This window comes from Lactuca saligna, chromosome 2 (genome assembly GCF_052625555.1).
Source record: "Lactuca saligna cultivar CGN05327 chromosome 2, ASM5262555v1, whole genome shotgun sequence".
In the NCBI taxonomy this organism is placed as follows: domain Eukaryota; kingdom Viridiplantae; phylum Streptophyta; class Magnoliopsida; order Asterales; family Asteraceae; genus Lactuca; species Lactuca saligna.
Window position 1 is genome coordinate 118735700 of NC_136418.1, and position 25445 is coordinate 118761144.

The 25445-nt window shown below is 33.5% G+C and overlaps 1 protein-coding gene across 1 annotated transcript; it reads left to right on the top strand.

Annotated features, from left to right (window-relative positions):
• Window positions 1–521: 521 nt before the first annotated feature.
• On the top strand, window positions 522–6481 carry LOC145031417 (uncharacterized). Its single transcript, XM_078979960.1, has 8 exons — window positions 522–724; window positions 834–1080; window positions 1707–2045; window positions 2128–2387; window positions 3412–3553; window positions 3648–4019; window positions 4249–4509; window positions 4729–6481. The coding sequence occupies exons 2-8, from the start codon at window positions 910–912 to the stop codon at window positions 6229–6231; spliced, it is 3048 nt and encodes a 1015-aa protein (XP_078836086.1). The 5' UTR covers window positions 522–724; window positions 834–909; the 3' UTR covers window positions 6232–6481.
• The last annotated feature ends 18964 nt before the right edge of the window (window positions 6482–25445 follow it).

Consider the following 25445-nt stretch of genomic DNA (forward strand, 5'->3'; position numbering starts at 1 on the left):
GTGTTTCGTAATTTTTTTAAAAAAAAGTAGGTAATAATTCGTGTATAATTTTCTTTTCTCCGTAATGCAACATTTTAAAACATATATTATTATAATATATGTATAAAAAAAAATTATTATATACAAATCATCCCTATAAAAATAAACTCTCAATCGTGTGTCCCTACTTGGATTGTTAAGACCTTGTTAAAATATTACTGGCAAGATATACATTTATCTTAATAATAAGATAAATATCATTTTATGGGTTTAACATGTTAAATTATGCTTTGTAGATTAAAAAAAAACATAAACAAACTTTTAGTTATTACTTTATTATTGGCATACATAAATAAAAGTAGGTGTGCATTATTTAATATTTCATATTAAAAACCATTAATTAAGTAAAAGAGCAGAAAAAAAATACAATAATAATTAATAAATGAGCGAATACGATTGTAATTGTTGTAGTTATCAATCTTATATATATAAATATATAAATATAAATATAAATAAATGAATATATAATGATAACATAACAGTGCCTCCTCCGTGTTACCGTGCACCCCTGCTCAAGCCACACAGGTCACAACTCTCTCTCTCTCTCTCTCTCCCTCTCTCCGCATACAACGATATCAATATATACGCACACAACTAAATCTCATCGAAATTCCCTGCGTCCATTTGCTTCTTTCTCGCTCTCTAATAAATTCTTAGAGATCCTTCCAACAAATCATTTCTTCAGGTACACATCAATAATCTCGAATAATTCAGATTGAAATCTCACATCAATTAAACGATCTAATCTAACCAAATTTAATATTTCCTTTCTTCTATCAATTTTTCTGGATCAGATTGTTTTTAATTCTGTGAAGAAGTTTTGTATTTAATCGGAGACTGGATTCGGTAAATGGAGAATTTGAGGAAGGAATGTGCGTGAGGCTAAGGAAAACGATGCCGGAATTAGCGTGTGATTGCCAATTTAGTGGCGGCGATGGCGATACGACGACGTCTTACTCGTTGTCGTCAAATGGATCAGTTTCGTCGAGTGGATTCTGGTCTAAGCATCGGAATGATGTTAGTTGCAATCAACTCCAGAAGGTTCTTAATTTTGATTTAATTTTGTTATTTTAGGTGTAAATTTGTTTGTTCATCTATGTATCATTTTAACAAATTATTTGGCATTTCCTTAGAACAACTTAGAGCTTAATTTTGGACCTTATTGATATTGTCACTTGGTTATTATGATTTCTGTGTTTACTTAGATTCATAGTCTTGACTCTTGAGAATCCTTCTCATGTTTAATTAGATAGTTTGAACATGTAACTAGTGTAAACAGCTTTTATGTCAAGGAAGGGCATTGATAATGTGTATGGGTATGCTAGTGGTGGAGGCAGTTAAAATGGCTGTTGTGACAAGTGCTGCTAAACATCAAAACTGCAAAATATGTCAGACTTGACATGATTTTGTTCTCTTTGATAAAGCAAGCTTGAGGCTCAACATTTTCTTTGATCAAAAGTATGTTGACATAGTTCAAGATTACATGCATGATAAATTTAAACAACTCAGTCATAGTTATAACTTATAATCCAGTATATTACCTGTAAAGTTCATTATTTTGGGGTGATCTAATATCAATCAAGTACAAAAAACTTCCTTTATGCCGAGAAGTATAATTGGTTGGAACTTTTTAGTGATCAGATTTATCATTTCTGTATCTATTGTAGTTTTGGAATGGGTTATCACCACAAGCTAGGCAAAAGCTTCTGAGAGTTGATAAGCAGACTCTTTTCGAACAAGCTAGAAAAAACATGTATTGCTCCAGATGCAACGGGCTACTGCTGGAAGGTTTTTTACAGATTGTCATGTATGGGAAGTCTTTACAGCAGGATGCAATAGTTAATGGATGCAGAACCTCAAACAATAGAAGCAATGAAGATGATTGTGATGATGACATTCAAGATCCAGCTGTCCACCCTTGGGGAGGCTTAACTACGACTCGTGATGGGACACTTACCCTCTTGGATTGCTATTTATATTCAAAATCTCTCAAGGGGTTACAAAATGTACACCATTCTACAATTATTTAATTGTTATGTTACTTCTTTTTTAATCTCATGTATTGTATCTCACATTTGACTGAATCAGGTGTTTGGTAGTGCAAGAGCAAGGGAAAGGGAGCGTGAATTACTCTATCCTGATGCATGTGGTGGTGGAGGTCGAGGGTGGATCAGCCAAGGAATGGTGGGGTATGGGAGAGGTCATGGGACCCGCGAAACATGTGCCTTGCATACTGCTAGACTTTCTGTTGACACTTTGGTTGACTTTTGGTCTGCATTGGGGGAAGAGACAAGACATTCTCTTCTAAAGATGAAGGAGGAAGATTTTATGGAACGCCTAATGTACAGGTATGTTCCTATCCCTACTAACATCTCTTGGCAATTGAAATACATTAGTGGATTAAGTATTTGCTAATGAAACAAACTAAAAGTTTACAGATGGCTGTTTAATGTCAAGAAGTGGAATATTTACAATTAGGTTAGGATTATTATTCTGCTAGGTTTAAGTCCATTCATCTTTATAGGCCTAGAAGCACATCAGCTGTATTATATATTCAGGGTTTTCTTTTAGTAATGTAGGGTACCCTAGCTAAGGGTTTGATAACCAAAGCCCTAAAAACTGCTAGGAATTAGAAAAACAATAAAGTGAACTAGGTTTCTAAGGCTTCACATCAATAGACATACTAAGATTTGTGGGGATTCACAACAAAGATAAAGGCTTCACGCCTAAGGTAGTGTTTGGTATGAGAAAATCAGAGAAGGAATGGAATGGTTGCAATGAAAAATAGTTGTTTGTTTTGCGTGATGGAATGGAATGAACCTTTTCTGCTGATTCCTTCCATTTTGTTAATCTTCATTCCTTAGGCAGGAATGTATTTTTCATTCCATTGTGGAATCGAATGAAAAGTTGTAATATAACCCATTTCTATCATAAAAATTCTAATGACGCGATTGTTTTTGAGAATTTCATACTCTTAATTAAAGTATAATTCTATTTTCTAAAAATAACTAGTATAATATGAGCTCTTGTTATGTTTTATTTCTTAGTTTTGTATATGATCAATCCTGTAGTTATAATAAAATAACATATAAAACAGTGTTTTAACTATACCTTGTATTTATCTATATAATAAATCTTATAACATATAGAATAGTATTCTAACTATACCTTATATTTACATATTACAATTCATTACATTCCTAAAAGCCAACCAAACATGATCATGGAATGTAATGACTCATTTCATTACCTTTGTCATTCCAGTCTTTTGTCATTCCATTCCATCCAAACAAATAGACCCTAACAGTTCCTTCCATCAACTCTTTTAGTATTTTTTTTTTACTCCCAATTACCCCTAATCTTATGTTACAGGTTTGATAGCAAGAGATTCTGTAGAGATTGCAGAAAGAACGTTATTCGTGAATTCAAAGAGCTAAAAGAATTAAAACGAATGAGAAAAGAACCTCATTGCACTTCCTTTTTTTGTGTGGCTGATACAAGTTTCCAATACGAGGTCTGTTTGTTTTCCCACAAATCACCAAATCTTTTAAAACTTTTTTAGTAAAATGATTAAAATCCAAATTTTGTAACTAAATTGCACAATGCAGGTAACAAGAGACACAATCCAAGCTGATTGGCATCAAACTTATGCTGACTCAGCAGGAACATATCATCACTACGAATGGGCTGTTGGAACTGCAGAAGGAAAATCGGATATATTAGAGTTTGAAAATGTTGGTTTGAATGTAAGGGTTCAAGTCAATGGTCTTGACCTTGAAGGTTTACATGCATGCTATATCACTTTAAGGGCATGGAAAAAAGATGGAAGATACAGTGAGCTTTCGGTCAAAGCTCATGCTTTGAAAGGTCAACAATGTGTGCATTGTAGACTTGTTGTTGGAGATGGTTTTGTTACAATTACAAGAGGTGAAAGCATTAGGAGGTTCTTTGAGCATGCAGAAGAGGCCGAGGAAGAAGAGGTATGAAATATTGAAATCCCATTAAACCCCCCCAAATAAATTATAATAAAATTTATATATATTTTTTCACTATTAAACAAACAAAAAAGTTAAAAGAAAGTTATGCCACATTGCTTCAAGAATAATACATACAACCCATTCCATCAAGCACAACAAACAGCTTTTTTCTCTTTCCAATGGAATGGACGATTCCATTCTTTTTCTTGATTCCATCATACAATGATTTCAGGATGATGATTCCATGGACAACGATGGAATTGAGATGGATGGAGAATGTTCCCGACCTCAAAAACACGCGAAAAGCCCCGAACTTGCACGAGAATTTCTATTGGATGCTGCAACTGTTATTTTCAAGGAACAAGTTGAAAAGGCTTTTAGAGAAGGAACTGCACGTCAAAATGCACATAGCATTTTTGTATCTCTTGCATTAAAATTGTTGGAAGAACGTGTTCTTGTAGCATGCAAAGACATCATCACCTTGGAAAAACAGGTGAAACCTTTACCTCCCACCATTTCTCTTATTTGGTTCAATGGAATGGAATCACAATGAGTCATTACATAATGAAATGAATTTTCACACCAGTTTTTTTATATTTAACAAAATGGAAGGAATCAGATGCCTTTCAAGAATGTTCTATTCCATTCCAAATACATCTTTTTAGGAAGCACAATTCATGTATGGTGGATTTTACAACTCTTGTTTGTGTAGTTTAAACTCCTTGAAGAAGAAGAGAAGGAAAAGAGAGATGAAGAAGAAAGAAAGGAGCGAAGAAAGGCAAAAGAAAAGGAAAAGAAACTTCGTAGGAAAGAGAGACTCAGGAATAAGGAATTAGAAAAGGAAAGAGAGAATTGTCAACGGAATCAAGTAATCCCTGTTTCCATTCCCCATGAGGAAGAAGAGGAGCCAACACATGCCAACGACACCATAAATTTGCAATGCAAATCAGAACAAGATTCCGTGTTATCAGAAGATTACATTCCGGAGGAGCAGAATTCAGTTTCAAACCATGATCGGAATCCTGATTCCGACATTCAACATCCTCGGAGGAAATCAACATTCTGGGATCAATCCTTACAGTGGTCTGACAGAGGACGATATCCAGTAGTATCTGAAAATAACAGACTGTTAAGAAACAACAGTCCCCGGGTCACCTTAAGGTCTAATGGATCAAGGTTAAACTGTTCTCATAACAAGTCAAATGACAGATATGCCCCTCATGGTTGTAATTGTTACCAAACCGATTACAGACCTAAATCGGAATATGTTCATGATAAAACCAACAGAAATAGAACCAACAGAGATTCACAATGTGTGAAGAAAACATGGGAACCTATGGAAACACAGAAAAGATACACTTACACCCCTCCTACTTTCAAAACCGACCCTGTGAACCCTGATTTATCAAACGAAAATACACTAAACACCGAGGACAACGATTTGAAGGAATCAAAAAATACAGAAGTTGATACAACAATTAGCAATTCCAATTCCGATAGTTCATCGTGTCTAAGTGAAGGAGATGGGAATACTTCGGTTTCATCTACCACCCAAAATTTAGAATCCTCGTCTACATCGGATTCAGAAGATGTAATTGTAGTCAAAGAAACCCCACTAAACACAAAGGAATTACCAAATGAAAAGAACAACGGAATTACAGATTCCATTCCGGTTAGTCAACCTCCATTACAACCTCAAGGAATCCACTTTCCGGTGTTTCAACCTCCTTCCGTGGGTTATTACCATCAAAGTCCGGTGCCTTGGGTGACAACTGCCGCCAATGGATTGATGCCAGTGCCATTCCCACCGCCACATCCAAACCACTACCTATTCCCGAGTCCAATCGGGTACAATTGGAATGGGAATTCGCAATTCCTTCCTTATAGTCCTTTGGCTCCACCGTTAGTTAACCACAGTCAACATCCAATGTACCAATCAATCCCACATGTCAACAAGGTGATTGAAATTGAAACAGCATCTTCTCCCATCAAAGGAGGGCAAAATGGGAATTGTGAGAAAACAATGAAGGGTAATACGGAGTTTTCGCTATTCCATTTTGGTGGGCCGGTGGATCTTTCGAACGGGTCGGTTGAGATTGATTCCGGTGTTGTTTTGAAGGGATTGGGAGATGGTTATGCTTGTGGAAAGGATGTTGTTGAAGTTGAAGAGTATAATTTATTTGCAGCGAGTAATGGAATACGGTTTTCGTTCTAATTTGATGTTGGAATGGAATCGTGTAACAAAACCACAAGAACAACTATGGAGTCGGAATCGGAATTGGAATCGTGTAATTTGATTGGTTGTGTTATCGTTTGATTTTTTTATTTGATGTAAAGGTATAGAGAGAGATTTGCCTGTATGAGGTTTGTTCTTTTCCTATAGCAATGGAGCATTTGCTTAAAGTTGATTGTGCATTTCCTTTTTTACAGTTTGTTATATTAAATTTTAATGTTCGTTACTTTAATCTCTGTTTTTAAGCGGGTGTCATATGAAACTTTTTTTTTTCATTCATATTTTATGTGCTTATTAACTTATATATAGTACGAAAATTCAGTTTACAAAAAGTTTTATGTAGTTTTTTATTAAAAAATTCAAAGTCTAACCGATTAAATAATAGAAATATATTCTTCCGTTGTACTGAATTTTTTTTGATTTTTATGGAATTTGATCGAACACAAAAATGTTGATTTAATAATAGGAGAAGCTATTTTGTGTTTGTGCATTCAAACGCTCATATTAATTTATTAGCATTAAGTTATTAACGATAATAACCTATAAAACTTAATAAACTAATAATAAACATGTTAAAAACTACCATCCCAGCTAAGTGGGATTAGCTGGGATGACAAACTAACAACTAATTATCTTTTGGGATGGCTTGACAACTGATTATCTTTTGGGATGGCTATCTTTTTATGCAGTCAACCTAACAATAAAATACATCTGCAAATAAAAAACAAGTAGCACCAAATGATGATTATGAAATAATAAATAAATTGAACTTTTAAAATTTGCTTAAAAATACCTTCACTTTTCATTAGCTGTCTTAAATTAGTTGGAGTGATTTTCACAATAAAAATTGTTTTTCTTACAAAAGTTAAGTGCGAATAAGTAAAGGAAAAAAACTTTAAAGTTGAGTCTTAGACTGTGTTTGGCGCGTCACAGCTAGTTGATAAGCTAGTTTATTTTTAGAGTTTTTTTATGTTGTGTTTGGTAAGCCAAAAAATAGCTTATAAGCTAGCTTTTTGAAAAACTATTTAGACTAGCTTTTTAGGAGTTTTTTTTAAAAATTTTCAAATACATCTCTTAATTAATTATAGAAACATATACTCTTACATGTCCTTTTATGTAATTTTATATATTTCAGTTAGTTTTACCAAACGTTATTTTTTATCAGCTAGCTTTTCAGTTATTAGTTAGTTTTTCAGCTACCAGTTAACTTTTCAGCTAGTACGTCAAACATAGCCTTACAAGTTACAAGTAGAACTAGGAAATTCAATGGAGCCATTGCAAAACAATCATATTCTATGACACATTAACACTCATTGTGGTAAAGAATCAAAACAAATTCTTAACCTTATATTCCAATTTCCAATTGTTAATGATAATGCCGAAATATTATATGTTGGTAATTTTCTAATCATTTTCTTTGACGTTTCTTTGAATTTACGTTTAACATATAATATAGTTACACCGTAAATGCTTGACTAAAAATAAAGAAGGCGAAATAAGTAGATTTCTGTTCGAACTTGCCTAAAGTTTCTTTAAAGTTCATGCAATTACTTGAACTATTTAATTTAAAGAATATATAGTATTAACTTTGATAACATACACTTTACAATCTTATCATGTTGACTCTATCATGTCATGTATAAAAAAACTACTCATGTAGTGACATCCCGAAATTTAAATCTAAAACTATAAAGTGTCTAGTCACCATAAACCTCTTTGTAATTTGACATATTGAGTTTTAGTTTTTGGAAAATAAATAGTTTCATTACAATTAAAATAAGATATGAAATATTATCTTACTTGAGAAATCTCAAATGAATCATAAAACACAAATTGTAACCATAATAATACGTATGAAAAACTGAAAATTCATATTAAGCGGTTATAAGCGAAACAATCACTCTAGTCTCGTAGTACATGTTCACCTGAGTCTGGAAATATAAAGAACGTTTAATATGGATTTCGTATGCAAAATATACGTATGTTTTAAGGAATTGAACAACCAGGTAACGAATGTCAAATCACGACCTTCGGTTGAGCCATGGGGTGTCATAGGAAATGATACCCAGTTGTCCGATAATACCCAGTTATAACATTCAATTGCTTCGTTAGGATAGCTACGGTTTGAGTTAACGACTATCGTTCGTACCGTTAGTCTTAAAATATTGTCTATTATTTGAATTTGTAAACGAAAACCTTGCCACTCGAATTTCACGAAACGCCTGTCGCCTGCTTAAGATAAGGTTGGAAACTAGGCTTTAATTTAGACCGTCGGATGAGACTGGATTCAGACCTTTGGATGAGGATTGCATATCCTATATAAAGAAGGTAGGGGCTCCCTCATTTCTCACAAATTCACGTTTCTCTCGACTTTATCCCACTGATCTCTCTCTCTCTCTCTCTCTCTCTCTCTCTTTCTCTCTCTCTCTCTCTCCCTTCGGCTGCCGGAACCGCCACGAGCCACCACCGGCCGCCTTCCTCCGCTGAACCGGAGATTCGAAAACCACCAGAAAACTGGTTCCTGCCTCCCCTTTTTGCCTCCCTTTTTTCCGATTCGACCTCCGGCGAATACCCTTCGACCGAATCGCTGCCGACAGCAGCCTCGGGTCACCATTAAGCTGATGAAGCCGCTAGTGATTTTTCCAACCACTTTTCCGATCAGCTTCCAGTCAAGTTCACTATTCCTCCGGTCAAGATTACTATTCATCTGACGACATTTCCGGAAAAACACTATTCACCGACAATTTTTCTGGTGAACTTTCCAACTAATTTACCGATGACACTCTGACAAGCTTTTCCTGGAAAACACTATTCACTGATAATTTTTATGGTGAAATTTCCGACCAATTTACCGGAAAAACTTATACTTAAAATCTCTTATCCCAGATTTTCCTGATTTACCAAAATCCGAAAAAAAACCAAAGAACCAATAGCTTTGCTACCTTCGTAGCAGAGAAACCATAATTCTCAGTCGATCGTTCAATAGTCTCCAAACATCTCTCTCCCCTATCTTCCAAAGATGACAATGATCCTTCTGAGGATGAACCATCGATAGAACCCACAGAAGGAGAGGAATCTGAAGAAGAGAAAAGAAAGATAAAGATATGAAACAGGTTAGAGAAAACTAGTACCCTCGAGGAACAAAGCTGACGAGTCATCCATGACTCCTCAAGTCCGTTTATCTTATCGGCAAGTCTGTCGACAACGCTATATTTCTCCTAATTGAACAAAGTATTCGAATTAAACCAACAAATCAAATCCATGATAGGCAACATGGATGTAGTAGAATATGTCACTCACACTCTAGGTTAGAGAGTCAGAGAACTCAAGGAAGAACAACATGATGAGAATGGTACTTCCCATACACTATGCCATCATGTCAATTAAACAAAGAAAGGTTGTTACCCATGGTCAAAAAATCTATACACTAGAGTATAGAGTCGAACTGTAACATCCCAAAAATCATGACCAAAAATTTCTTTTTAAAACATTAATAAAACCATAAGTATCAAATCATTTCAACCAAAACTAATGATTTAATTATCAAGTCAGTGTATCATTTCAAAAATTGTTCTATTTATCAGATTAAAAACATCCCATGCCAACTTCTTAGTGTGTGCCATGCGATCATCCCGAGCTCTTCCCTCCGCTACCGGAAGTACTTGGAACCAAAACTGAAAACCGTAAGCACGAAGCTTAGTGAGTTCCCCAACCTACCACATACCATAAACGCATAACCATGAACACATAACCACTTACTGGGCCCACGCCCGCTGCATCGGGCCCCACTCGGCATCAGGTCCCACCTGGCATCGAGCCCCACTCGGTATATAGATCTGTCTCTCTTAGGCCTCGCTTGTCTCCGGGCCTCGCCCACTACACACATACATACAATCAAATAACATACTAATACATAAATAAACACTCTCTAATTGTACCCTGATCTAAGGCCTCGCCTAATTAGGGCCCCGCCCCTGGTCTGCTACTGAATTTGTGGAACCGCATCCATACTCCTGCTAGTAGTGAGCTACGGGCCCCCGCTCACACTCACTCCCTTCTTATCACGGGCCTCGCCCCTACTATGCTAATATTGAGATATGGAACCCCATCCATACTCAGCTAGTGATGAGATACGGGACCTCGCCCACACTCACCTCCCTACCAGGCACATACAAGTATCACAGAGACAACAAGTATAAACTAACATACAACATAAGAATCTTCCATGAGATTGCCCCGACATCGGACCCCCGATCCTGACTCTATCGTACCTACTCATGCAAGAATCACAAAGACCTTTAGCATTCTAACCTTCCTCGGACCTCTCCCGACATCAAAATGTAACCCGAAACATATAACAATAAGGGCCTAGGGTTAACCCAATGGTCTTCCTACTGTACATAAACATAAACATAATGGGCTGATATTGTGGTTGTAGACCCATGCACACAGTGAGGAGACTCACCTCGCACTGCTGAAGATTGGCTGAAACACTTCTGACAGCTAATCGCCAATCCCGAACTGCTGATCCTTCGGATCCCCGAACTATCAATACCCAAAATAGCACTTAGGCCACAATACTCGCAAAAGTCAAACCAGGTCAAAGTCAATGCTTCGAGTTGACCCACCAAATCGTCGAGTTCCACAATCCAAACATAACCCTGGACTCTGATCCTACTCGTCGAGTTCTCCGTGAACTCGTCGAGTACACCTCCAACACGTCGGGACCCTCGTTCATCTGACTCGCCGAGTTCTCCTTTGAACTCTTCGAGTCCACCTTCATAAATTAGGGAGAATGCCTTGGACTCACCGAGTTCCTCCTCGAACTCATCGGGTATGATGATCTTCAGGTCCACTATGAACCCAAACTGGCTGAGTCCCTTACCAACTCAACTCATACCCAATAGCAGAAGGGTTTTAAGCAAGGAAACGGCCTGACTCGCCGAATCCTACAAGTGACTCGTTGAGTCCCTCTATGTGTAAATCTATTCAGAAGATTTCAATCGAGTACAAAGCATCCAGGACCCAGATCTAACCTTTTAGGGTCGGAATAACACACAAAGCTATTGCCTTTTACATCCATACATGGCCTTTTTTTGCTCAAAAGGCCATAACAACCTCTTAAACTTTGCATGGGGAGTTCTAAGGGCATAAAGCTTCCACCTTTATGCCTTAACTACCCTAAATACTCTCAGATCTAAAAGGATCTTTCTTGGGGACGTCCAAATCCCACAAGCACCCATTCATGGACCAAAAACTTCATAAAAGGGACTATAAAGAGATTAAATAAACCAAAAGCCAAGATGAAGACTTTATTACCAAGAAATGCAGCCAATGGAGTGTATCTTCTAGATCTACTTCCTCCTTCTTGAACCTCCAACTTCCTTCTTCTCCTCCTGCTTCTTCTTCTTCTTCTTCTTCTTCTTCTTCTTCTTCTTCTTCTTCTTCTTCTTCTTCTTCTTCTTCTTCTTCTTCTTCTTCTTCTTCTTCTTCTTCTTCTTCTTCTTCTTCTTCTTCTTCTTCTTCTTCTTCTTCTTCTTCTTCTTCTTCTTCTTCTTCTTCTTCTTCTTCTTCTTCTTCTTCTTCTTCTTCTTCTTCTTCTTCTTCTTCTTCTTCTTCTTCTTCTTCTTCTTCTTCTTCTTCTTCTTCTTCTTCTTCTTCTTCTTCTTCTTCTTCTTCTTCTTCTTCTTCTTCTTCTTCTTCTTCTTCTTCTTCTTCTTCTTCTTCTTCTTCTTCTTCTTCTTCTTCTTCTTCTTCTTCTTCTTCTTCTTCTTCTTCTTCACAAATCACACAAAGGTGGCTCAAACACTCTCAAGATGTACTAGTGTTTCGTGGGTGAGGGTTTGGGGTCTGGGGGCTGAAGATGAGGCTGAGGGAATGAGAATGAGATGCTTAAATAGGGAACCAAGTCCAAATTTAGGGTTCCCCAAAACCAAACCAACTCGCCGAGTCAGTTTTCTAACTCGTCGAGTAGGTCACTTAACCCGCAACCCAATTCACGCTCCACCGCTACCACCGGCTCCGCTTTTTCATGTACCCCGCCTTTCTTTCCAACTTCTAACATAAGGGTAGTCGGGAGCACCATCCATTTAGGGAATGTTCATGTGTTGCATCACGTGCGCGAGGGTCATGTGGGTGAAATTCATGCTTTGTCCGATGTCATCTTGGTACGCCCTTAACTCCACATTACACGCGTCCATTGGTAGCTCATCCTCAACCAGTATTATGGGCGGGGTATTCATGTATATTCCCTGGCCTCGGTCTCACCGTCCTTACCGATTGTCCCTGTGCTACCATGTAACGCTCGATATTCTCCATGGTATTATTTATTTAATTGTTGGGTTAATTAATTGCATTGATTTGGGCTTGGACCCATTGGGTCCTTATGAATGGGCTTAAGAGTGCTGTACGAGGGGCGTACCACTCTAAGTACGCGCAACGTACTCACAAGATATGGACGTGGATACCATGTGCGTACGCCCAACGTTCCAAAGTGTATGCACAACATACACATGATGTCCCCAAAACCCTAAATTTTAGGGTTGATCCATATATAAAGAACATTATGATGGGTTTTAAGAAAAACATCAATCCTATGGTGCACATGCAAACCCTAACGCTTTGGATCAAGTTTTTCTAATGTACATACTATAATCATCCAAAGTTATAAACCCTAATACTAGCATACAAAAATCGAATACTATGACTAAAACAAGTTAGAAACATACCTTTCAATTGTAGCTTGATAACCTTCAACCTTTGAGAACTTAGCTCCTTAAAGGTAATGTCTTTAATAGATCACAAACACCAAAAGTAATTGGAGATTATTAGAGAGAGAGGAGGAAGGCTAATCCAAACAACAAATCTTTTAATCCTCAAAATAAATAAATAAATAAATATCGAGATCTCAACCAGCAACAATAATTGATCCTAAAGCTCTTGAGATTATATTCTTGATAACTTCATGCAAGTTTCGTGATAAATATCGCCCTCGCATCAATGTCAGGTTCCAATATAACCATTGAAACACCATAAAATCAATTTCAAACTAATCTCATACAAACACAGTCGAAACTAATATTTTATTCGAAATCCAGGAAGAAATCAGAGGGAACACTTACCGTATCCAATCAAAATCCAAACAGAAGTAGAACAACACCAATATAAATTGATATTCCCTTCAATAAACCGGTAAATCCAATCAAGTCAAATTTGAACTTTAATTTGTTTGTTGTTGCAAAAACCAGGTTGTTCAAGCTCGATTGTAGGTCTCAAGCTTTGAGGGAAATCGATGATATATGTGATGATGTTAACGAACGTGAGGAGGAAATTCGGGATTGGAAAAGGGGTAGAATTCATTGATTGATAATTACATATGAATGAATGGGTAAAGGGTCCAACGTTGGAAAAATGGGAGGGATAAGAAATTGTAGATGTGATTAAGAGGAACAGGGTTTGTGGTGATTAAAAGGGTTTTAAATTGGGTTAAAACTCAATGTATATAGCATGATTATAGCAAGTATTTGTGGAAGTTATTTATCAAATTACTTAATTACCCTTATTTATTTATTTAGATATTTATTTATTTTTTAAATTTTGATTGGTCCACAATCAACCTTACATTCACACAATAATTAGTTAGAATACTTGATTCTCTCTCTCTCTCTCTCTCTATATATATATATATATATACACACACACACACACACACACACACTAGGTGTGAGACCCGTGTACTACACGAGTTTATTAAAAATAAAAATTTAATATCAATATTTAAACATTAATTATTTTTTAAAATAACACTTTTACATACCACAATGTAATCTTTTGGAACATTTATAAAAGGAATTCAATATTCTTTAGAGCATTTATGAGATTTTATTATCAAATTAATAGAATGATTTCTCTTTCCTTATAAATCTCGCTAGAGTTTTGTGGAATTTTATTTAAAAAAAATAGAAACTACCAAAAAAATGCCAAGTGAAAAATAATAATTCAAAAACTCCCGCAAAATACAAGTGGAAAAACTCTTGAGAATTTGACAAGTCGCAAAAAAGTGCTTCATATATATATATATATATATATATATATATATATATATATAGTTAAAATGTGGATTGACATCTATTGTGTCGTCGTGTGGACAATGCTATTATGTGAGAATGACAAAGAAAATAAGTTGTTTGATAATATGAAAACGTTCAATCTTACATAATTATTGTCATTAATTAACACGCATTCTCAATAATTAAATCGTCTATAAGGTTATTATAGACTTATTATTATCATTATTTTCATTCTGTTAGAATGTTGTCAGAATATTTATTGAGTAGTATTCTTTCAGAATGAAAACGAGTGAAAAACGATGTTTTGAGAACAAAAATGAATAAGAATTAGTGAGAATGCATAAAAATAACGATATTTTTGTAAGGTTTAACATATTCGCATTACTAAACAATTTATTCTCTTAGTAATTTTAATAGAATAACACTATCCACACGTCCGCACAATAATTGTTAATCCACATTATAACCTATCTTATATATATATATATATATATATATATATATATATATATATATATATATATATATATATATATATATATATATATATATATATATATATATATATATATATATATATATGGAAGAGTTTATGCGAAAAAACATATAATAAACCAAAATAACTATGATATTCAACACCTGAACATAGGGATGTTATTCAGGTCGGAACCGACCCGAACCGACCCGAACCCAAATAAACCGAAAACCGAACAAAGGTACTTGTATGAACCGAAAACCAAACCAAATAAGCAATACGGGTTCGGTTCGGTTCGGGTATTATTCGGTTCATTTCGGTTCTGGCCTGAATAACCCAAATAACATGTACAAGATGATTAATGAGCCGAATAACCCGAATAACTCAAATAACCCTAATAACATTTACTATGTGATTATTAATATTATATTTTGTATGACTTTTGTGGCTTATGATAAACACGAATAACACGGATTAAACTATTCTTGATATATAAAATGTAAAATTTAACAACCATAATCTTAAGATATAGTTATTAAGCAACATATTAAACACTAAACATTAAACATCCAACCCAAAAATCTATCTATAAGTATATAACTTAAACATTAAACATTACGTGGGTATTTTGGGTAACGATTGATAGAACATAAGACCGAATAAGCAATCATGCAAGGGGAAAAATATGTGACTTTTCATATTCGGTTCGGTCTATTTGGATCAAATAAGTCCTTATTCGGGTAACCCGGACTAAATAATCCGAAAACCGAATAAGCCTTATATAGATACCCGAAAACCGACTCAAATTGTTTATTCGGATCTAATTCGGTTCAGTTCGGTTCGATTTTCGGTTTGGTTCGAATGTTCGGGCTAAATTCTCCCTACCTGAACATTATGTCATATATAAATCTCAGATTTAAAAAAGTGGTTTTAATGGCATTTACATAAATCATGGTCTTTCACTTTCAGCATTCAAAACTGAAATGTTGGTTGTCTTATATAATTGAACTTCAAATTCAAATTGTTGGTTATTTGAGATACGAATTAAAAAAAAAAAACTGATCATCAAGAGTTTACATTCTAACCGTTTTTGATTTGTTTGTTACGTACAATTTCAACGTGATTATATCAGGAAAAACATTTATATAAAAGTATGCCTTTCTTATGAATGTCATAAGAAAAAAAAAACGGCATTTGAACTTGCATATTTGTTTTTTCTTCACACTCAACTACCATCTTATCCTTACTATTACAAATAAGCCTTTTATTTAATTAGAAAATAATTTAAATTCTATAATACATGTCTAATTTTGATTGGTTGTTTTTGTTTTCACAAATTATTTATGTTTTTGAATCACCTACTTTATATATATATATATATATATATATATATATATATATATATATATATATATATATATATATATATATATATATATATATATATATATATATATATATATATATATATATATATATATATTACTTCCTAAGCATGAGAAATACCTAATAAAATTAGTTTTAAATCTTAATAGGTTTTGAAGAGTTAGGCCAGATGTTGAGGATGTAGATATACTCAAGAAACATCATTAGTGTGTGACATGAAGTTGCCTTTATATGACGATGCATTGCAATAGTGTGGGTTAACCCGTAGAAGGTGTATTACTATGTATTCTATTAATTATACACTTTAACTTGTTCCATCTTATTATCATAATCAAAACTGCAAGTTACGACGTGATAAATAGAAACTTTAGAAAGACAAAGAAAAAGCATAAATGTTACGGGGAAAGAATAATCCAAATACCATCTACCTCTAGCTCCAATTATTTTCAAAGAAAGACTGAATGCTATGGATGAGCCCATAAAGAGAATCCTCACTTCCCACGTTACCTCCCATTGTAACACCACCACTGGAAGAGGCCCCATCATGAAAATCACCAATCTTCGCACAAATCCAGTTTATAGCCAAACCGAAACCGATCTTCGAGGTAACACCTTCAAAGCCTCGCTGTGTATACGAATGCCCTGGAATATATAAATTGCAATGTTTTTAGCATAAAAATAAGAATATATAGCTCAATGCCAGGAAAACAAAATGCTATATAGTTCTTCCCACCCTCGTTGAAATTCCTGTATTGGCCACCATGTCCATGTCGTAAGTTATGCAAAGCACAGAGTGAATGAACCCAGAAATTGCATCCCTTACACTCGTAAGCAAGACCTTGAATAGATGTACGACATATTTGACAATGTTTGGTCTTATTGAGCTGGTGTTTGTCCACAAAAAGTGTCATTGGGTGATGGTGGATTTGGGTGGAAGGTAGCCACGTGGGAGACTTGGCGCAGTAGTCATGTAAGTCAAAATTACAGGTGCTGCAAGTGAAGCGTGTTCCGGTTCCATGGATGTTACATCCGTTACATATGTAGTTTGTATTCGCTGTGAGTTCAGTGAGTTTGTGAGAGGGATGTATGAAGTATCGGAGGCCTAAGTAATGCAAAACACAAAGAGGATGGATCCAGAAGTCGCAGTCTTTGCACATGTATGCAAGACCTTGAATTTGGTTACGACAGATTTGACAATGTTTGTTGTGGTTGATTTGAGGTTTGTTGACCACAAGACACATTGGGTGGGGGTGGTTTATAGTAAAAGGGAGCGAAGGGGGACATTTGGCGCAGTAGTCGTGTAGGTCAAAATTACAGGATGTGCAAGTGAACCTTGTGCCTGTTCCATACATCTTGCATCCATCACATATGAATATGGTATCTGCTGTGTGTTCGGTGAGTTGGTGAGACGGATGCATGAAGTGTGTGAGTGCTTTTGTCGACATCAGCATCTTCTTAACTGATTTGAGTTTGTGTTATGCAATACTTATGGTGTCTAAGAGCATGCCACTTATTCTTATTTATGTAAAAAAACCAGGGACAAATTCGAAAAGTTTGGCTGTCTACATCACTACTTCATGATTGTTAAAATCGCGATCCTGATCATTCGGGATTGTAAACATATCATATTTGGGGTATGATCGTAAGATTATAGGTAAGATATCCGATCGGATCCTACCTTCCCTTGATTATTTATTTATTTATTTATTTTTTTGCAAATGATTTTTTTTAACCATTTTATGTCGTTTACCCTTTATCAATTACTGTTTATCATTTTGTGTTGTAAATTATAACTAATATTTAAAGTTTTTATATTTTTCAACGAAAAATTGAATGTTTAAAATATTTTTCATGATTAAAAATTATAAATTAAAGTTATATTTTATTTTGTGGGATCTTAGGATCCCGATCCCGATCTTGCAAACCCAAAAACGTTCTTACATAGGATTCCGATCTTAACAACCTTACCTTACACTACTTGATACTTGATACTTGGTTTTTTGGTTGGATCTAAATATGTTTTTTTTTTGATCTAAATATGTAAGATTGACCTCATAAATTCATAAATTGCTTTTTATCATTAAAAAATTTAAGTCATTATTATTGAAGTTATTTACTTATTTATTTATTTTTAAATTTTAGATTTTGTATATTAACTTCATTTATTTGATAATATTGCAGTTTTTTTTAACTAACTAAATTGTTTTATTTTATTTTCAAAATTAAAAATAAGATTTGTAATAGTCATGTACACTACATGAGTAACCTCCTTTTTTTTATCCGATACCGATAACATGTCGTCGGGATACCGTATACCAAAGAAATGTTGTTGGGATACTGTATACCGACGATATGTTGTCGGTAAAAAGTTGTATGTATTTCTTTGTCACTAATAGTGGGAAAGGTCATCTAGATAGATGTTGTTGGGATAGATACCACTTTTACCGAAAACATTTCGTCTGCGATGGGTTTGTCGGGACTGATTTTCAGGGGAAAAATTTTATTATTTATCTATATTGACGACATGATGTTGCTATATGTGATACATGTACAAATGATATGTTGTCAGGAGAAGTCTCACCTATACCGACAAAATGTGATGTTGTCGGGAAAGATGGAATACCGTTTTTTTAGTTGTGACCTATACCAACGACATATCATCGGTACAACTATTGTGTGGGCATGGGTGTGTGTGTTTTTTGTTTTGTTTTTGTTTTTATAGATTTTTTTTATCATTCCGGTTGTTTTAACAATTTCATACAATTTGCAGCATATATTACCAATATTTTAACAAACATTTTCTATTTAAAGTCTAATACAAACCAAAATGATAAAAATATTCAATAAACATTGTTCATAGTGAAACTATTTTTTATAATCATTAAGAATTTTTAAATAAATAACTTAAAATAAAAATAATTAAAAGTAATATTATATAAAAAATTATAATTTTATTTTTAAAAACAGAAACAATGTTTATTGTTTTAAATAATTATAATAAAAGAAAGTAACAATATTTAGCAAATAAATTTTAAAAAGTTCAATTTTGAAACCAAATCAAAATAATTAAAAGTTTCCAAATACGTTATTTTAAATAACCTATAAAAACAATAGTTAAAAATAACATTATATACAAAAATTATATTGTTACTTTTAAAAACAAAAAATAATTTTTAATATTTTAAATAATTACAATGATAGAAATTTAAATCTTAAGCAAGTAAATTTTTTAAAATTAATTAGTTATAACAACTATAAATATCATTAAACCATATATTATATTTAATTTTATTCATGAGTAACCTAGAGGTAGAAGCCACTGAGACAATTGGGATTATAGAATTTTAAAGGATTTCTACATTATGATATAATTCATAACAAACAATATTTATACTAATTTATTATAAAATTTATTATATCAGTGACGAAACTAGATGTGACGTTAGGGGTACAACAGTATCCCCAAAATAATTGTTTTATATATCTGAAAACTATTATTTGTAAAGATACCTCATATTATTGTACCTCAAACTAAAGAAATTTTAACACGTTTTTTAATATTTAATATTGGATAACTACATATAATATATATATCGAATGTTTGTATTCCGATATCAAAATGCTTGGTTCCGCGAATGTGTATTATATAAGAGCTAACAACAACGTCATTTATATATTTAAAAAACATAGATGTGTAAAGATTTCAAATATATTGTTGTATTACGTAAAGCACAGATATTCATATAATTTAATTACATAAACGAGTTGAATATTAATTAAATCATTGGCATTAATTTAAAATATAGTAGAACTAAGAAGGTGGACAACACAAATCGGAATTTTTTAAGCGGAAAAAGAAATAAACAAAACTCCAAGCTTTTCTAATGCACGTTAATATATCTTATATATTAAAGGAATCTAAAAAGAACTTCTCTTCTTCCATACTTACGCCAATAACTAGAAAATTATAAAAATGTAAACAACAAAAGCAAGCAACATGCCATACCATTTCATATGCCTTTCCACCATTTGTAAATTTTGTGCTTGAAAACTATCAATCAAATAAAAACATCATTCTATTCCATGAAAAAGCTACTTTTAGCATGATGATTAGTTCCAATATTATTGTTTACAGATAAAAAAGCATACCGATTAAGCAAGTATTAATTACCACTAACTTTATACAATAAAATGATAGTTGTGTTTTTACTTTGTACTTAAAGTTTCTTTAAATGCTTAGCTAGTTAAATAATAATGACGGGGTATTTTGGTAAAAATGTTATTTATTTTTAGAAGTAGATTATTATTTTGGAACAAACCAAAAATAAAAGATTGACTATAATTTTGGGATGGAAGGAATATTAAAATTTATAAATAAAATAAAATATTTTTAATATAAAAACTTCCAGATTAATATATATATATATATATATATATATATATATATATATATATATATATATATATATATATATATATATATATATATATATATATATATGAGGGTTCTATGAAAAATAAAGAGAACATTACAAAAATAGTTTAATCACTTAATTACTTTGTAGAAAATAGTAAAAAAAACCTAAATTACAAAAATAACCATCAAAATGGATTAAGCCCACCTGCAATTTTACTTTCCATCTGCGAACGTACAAGTCGCTAAAACACAGGTACTCTTTAGTGACTTGTACGTTCGCATGAGATATTTTCTTTTTCATTATTCCCGTATAAATTCCTGCAACCTCACACTAAAAACTAAGTTCATCTGTGATTTCCTCTGCTATCCACCTACGATTTTGTGTGTGTTTTTTTTTTTTTTTTTTTTTATAATTTTTATAATTTTTTTTATTTTGACTACGAAATTGATAGAGTTTAACTACGAAACAACCATATTATATATAAAGTTTTGCAAACAATTATCACTTTATTTGTTATTTCTTTGAAAAATTTGTTTAAGCCTCTCTAATAAAATTAATGGATATTTGATTTGCGTTGTAACTGGTAGGAGGTGGAAAGTTATGGAAACAAATTTTGAATATGTATATCAACAGTGGGGTATTTTGGAATTCGCTTTGATAATTTACAAGTATATTAGTTACAATGATTTTATATCTTTGGTGAGAATGAAACCGGTTTGTTAGATAGTTATAAAATTAGTCTTCGTTTCCATTATCTTAAATTGAATCATTATATAACCATAGTTGAAGACATGGATGTTAGAATGTTGATCAACGTAATCAAATCGATTAGAGGAAGGGTTGTGAAAGTCTTTGTGGTGGCTATTGAAGGTGATGCAATTACGAAGGATGGTGAGAGTAGAAATGAGCCGGTTGCTAACTTATGCAACGATAAAGGGAGAAACAATCCAATAGGTACTTTCATGACTCCTAGTGTACCTCATTTTCATAGTGTTGTTGAAAATGTTAATGTGAGGTATTCACCTATTCACTATGTGGATCCTGAAAATTACAAGTACGTTGGTGATGACGATATTGGTACATATCGTAATGATGTGGGTGGTTGTTATGTTGACGTTCCCCAAAAAGAAGTTAAAGTTATGAATAGGGGTGGAGTAGATAATAGTAAAAAGAAAAAAGTTATGATTCGGAAAGATGAAAATGTACATGGTTACGAGGATTTTATTGATGTTGTTGATGTAGCTTTAGATATAACTAGAAATCAATTTTGATGGAGATGAGTTGGGTGATGAACGTAAAGCTAAGTTTCCCGATAAGCTTTTTCACAGTATACCCCCTCTACCAGCATGTCTAGTTGATGTTAATGAAGATATCTTATCACAGATGGTAGACGTCAATCATCAAAAGATTGAATGTCTCCGTATATTTAAGAACAAAGACCTTCTAAAACGGGCAATTGAGAAAAAAATGTCTTCAACAAGGTTTTCAGACGAAGACAAGTAGATAGACCAAATCAAGGTATGAGGTTGTGTGTGTTGGGAAAAATAGTTCTTGGTTACTAAGAGCAAACAAACATGTTTTGGGTGAAATAGTTCTTGGTTTCCGAGTGAATAAATTTGTTGACGTACACACATGTTCTTCAACAATGTTGCAACCTAATCATCGACAAGCAAACAAACATGTTTTGGGTGAATATCTTGTTCATGTTTTGGCTGAAGATTATAGTAGAGTATATCGAGGACAAGATACTATTAATGATATGAATGCTCAATTGAAAATCAGTATCTCATATCATCAAGCTTGGCGTGTGAAGCAATATGCATTGTTGTTGTTAAAGAGTACGAAAGAGGATTCTTTTACCAAACTTTTGGCTTATTTCCACAATTTGGTCAAACATAATCCTGACATGGTGACACATATTCAAATAGATGGTGATAATCGGTTTGAGTTCTTGTATGTCGCACTTGGTTGGTCGGTTAGTATTACATATTTTATTATTATTATTTTTATTTTGGTGTACCTAACTGTAATCAGTGTATTTGAATAGATATACAATGTATTGTAGGTACACGCTTTTGTTAATTGTTTTAAGTTGACCCTTGCAGTAGATGGAGCCCACCTAAAGGGCGAGTTCAAAGGTATCATGTTACTTGCACTTAGTAAGGACGGACAAAACTAAATTTACCGGTTGCATATAGTATATGAAAAAATGAGTGTACAGATTCTTGGACACGGTTTATTCAAATACTACGTGATTGCGTAGGCAATATGGAGGATCTTACAATTATATCTGAAAGGTCTCCATCTATAGCGATTTCAGTTGCCAACATTTTTCTTCATGCTCATCACATAATATGTGGTGTCCATTTGTATTTTAACATAGTAGCTAGATATGGGAAGAGTAAGACATTTAAAGGAATATTTTGGGAGGCATGTAGAGCCTATATAGTTGATGGTTTTAACGATGCAATAGACCTTATGAAAAAGACAAAAGAACTAGTATGGGAATACTTACAAAGTATAAATCATGACACTTGGTCTAGGGCACATTTTAGAGGTAACCAATACAATGTTATGTCGTCCAACAGTGTGGAGTTTATAAATGCATTATCTAGAAATGCACGTAAGGTGTCAGTACTGATGTTGATCGACTTTTTTTTCATGCAACAATGCAGCAGTGGTGGTTTTAAAGACATAACTTTGCAGGTAGTAAGTTGTAATATTAATGTTTTGTGTTAAATGTTATTCATCTTAAATGTGTAATTTTCTTTGTTTTTTTAGCGAAAGCAACAATAACTATTGAGACTCTCCCTTTGGGTCGATGATATTGTAAAACAAAATAAAAATACTTTAAGTAATTGAGATGTTCGCATGATCTAAAGTAAGAAATGCGAGGTCAAAAATGGGACACAAAACATCATTGTTGATTTCAGACTAATGACATGTACATGTAGGCATTGACAACTTGACGACATACCTTGTGGTCATGTCATAAGAGTGCTAACAGTCAACAATTACCAAGATTGGTCGATGTAGGCATTAAAAGCTTACCATAATGAAACATTGAGGATAACATATAAGGAATCAGTAAATCCTTTGCAAAATCCATCAGAATGAGAGATCCTTGATGATTTGATGACTGTTAGGCCACCTATAATGGATAAACGTCATCCAGATAGGCCAAGAAACACACAACACATTCCATCCTAAGGCGAGGGTCCAATAAGAAAAGAGTGTTCTACATGAGGTCAAGTAGGACACACGAGAAACAATTGTTCTGGAAGGGCATCCGACAGTGGAGCAAGTCGCACGAGAATTCCTACTATGGAGACGACATTTAATATTGGGGCTTCTGCGAGTTGTTCACAGAACTATAACGCCAACTATGATTTAAAACTACCTTAAATTGAAGATTTGTTAATTTATTATGTATTGTATTTTTTTAATTAATTTTCTAAGATGTTGTTCTTATGCTTTTATATTTTAATTTAGTTTGAACATCATAAGAGCAAATGAAATTTTTATACATGATTTTTAAAAATACTTGGAAATTAACGCTAAACAAACATATTAATCTAAAAAAACATATAGCAAACCCAAGACATGCTAATCTTACAACAACTTTTTTAACTAATTATTAACCTCAAGTAACTACAATGGGTAATTCTATTTCTCGATTGTTATATACTCATCCCTAATTCTCATTTTATCTTCGAAATGATTCTTTTGCACCCTAATATATATCATCTCTGCGTCCTTGTCAGCAAGCCATTTTTCAGTCATTTTGATAGTCTTCTTAGTCTTTTTTGATTCATTCTTCATGCTCTTTGATTTTCTTTTTATTAAGCTCTATCCATTCTTTAGCTTCTTTTCATTCCGATGCAATAACTTTACGCCGTTGACTGAGAAGTCGGTACGACTCTTTATCTTGTTTTTGTTGTTTTTCAGCCCTTTTCAATTCTTGAAAACTTTAATGTGGCATATATAGGCCTTCTGAAGAGGGTGTAACAAAGGGGCCGAGTGGATCATATTAGTAACAATCTATTTCGTCGCATGAGCAGTTTTCAAACTTTAAGGATGAACTCATAATAAGTTGAGATTGTATATAGTATTTTCAATAAGAAAACAATTGTATGTGTCGTATTTATAATCCTAGGAATCTGTAAACCATAGTCCATAGGCAACCATTTCGTAGTAAGAGTTGGAACTCATAGATGATTGTTTGATAAGACAAGTCGCTGTAGTAACGTGCAAATCGTAGTCAAAGTTGGAAATGAATACACATTTGGGAGGTAATAATGATCGCATGCCTTGTTAATTTGACTTAATAGATAGATGAGGTGATAATGATCCTTGCTAGGTGTATGTTTTGTGCGAAATAAATGTGTATTTATAGTCTAGTCTAAGTAATAATAAGTATGATATTCTCGGGATCCTCTCGAACAAAAATGAACATGTTGGTTTGACTTTGTATTCCCGGATCTTTTTCCCGATTGAAACGTTTCTTCATTGAGAATGAGTCTTTTGTTGAGTAATTCTGCACATGTGAGAAAAAGAGTAGAAATATATCCGTTAGAAATGTTAAGAAATAATAGTAATAATAATGTACAGGATCCTGTAAGTTCTTGAAGATTCAGGATCCTGAATAGGGTGAAGATCTTGGCCCTAATATATATATATATATATATATATATATATATATATATATATATATATATATTGAATACAAAAATACTTGTATAATAAAATCAAGTAAAACCATATCATATAAGTTCATCCAACACGTATTGCAGATAATTGGCACACATAATATTTAATTATCTAAATACATCATATTTATGTGTAAGA

What these genes read in the sequence shown, in the direction of transcription:
- LOC145031417 (XM_078979960.1), top strand. Translation starts at nt 910, where the DNA reads ATGTGCGTGAGGCTAAGGAAAACGATGCCGGAATTAGCGTGTGATTGC. An exon ending in CTCTCAAGGGGTTACAAAAT is followed by an intron (nt 2,046 to 2,127) that starts GTACACCATTCT and finishes TGACTGAATCAG; the next exon opens with GTGTTTGGTAGTGCAAGAGC. An exon ending in AAGAGGCCGAGGAAGAAGAG is followed by an intron (nt 4,020 to 4,248) that starts GTATGAAATATT and finishes CAATGATTTCAG; the next exon opens with GATGATGATTCCATGGACAA.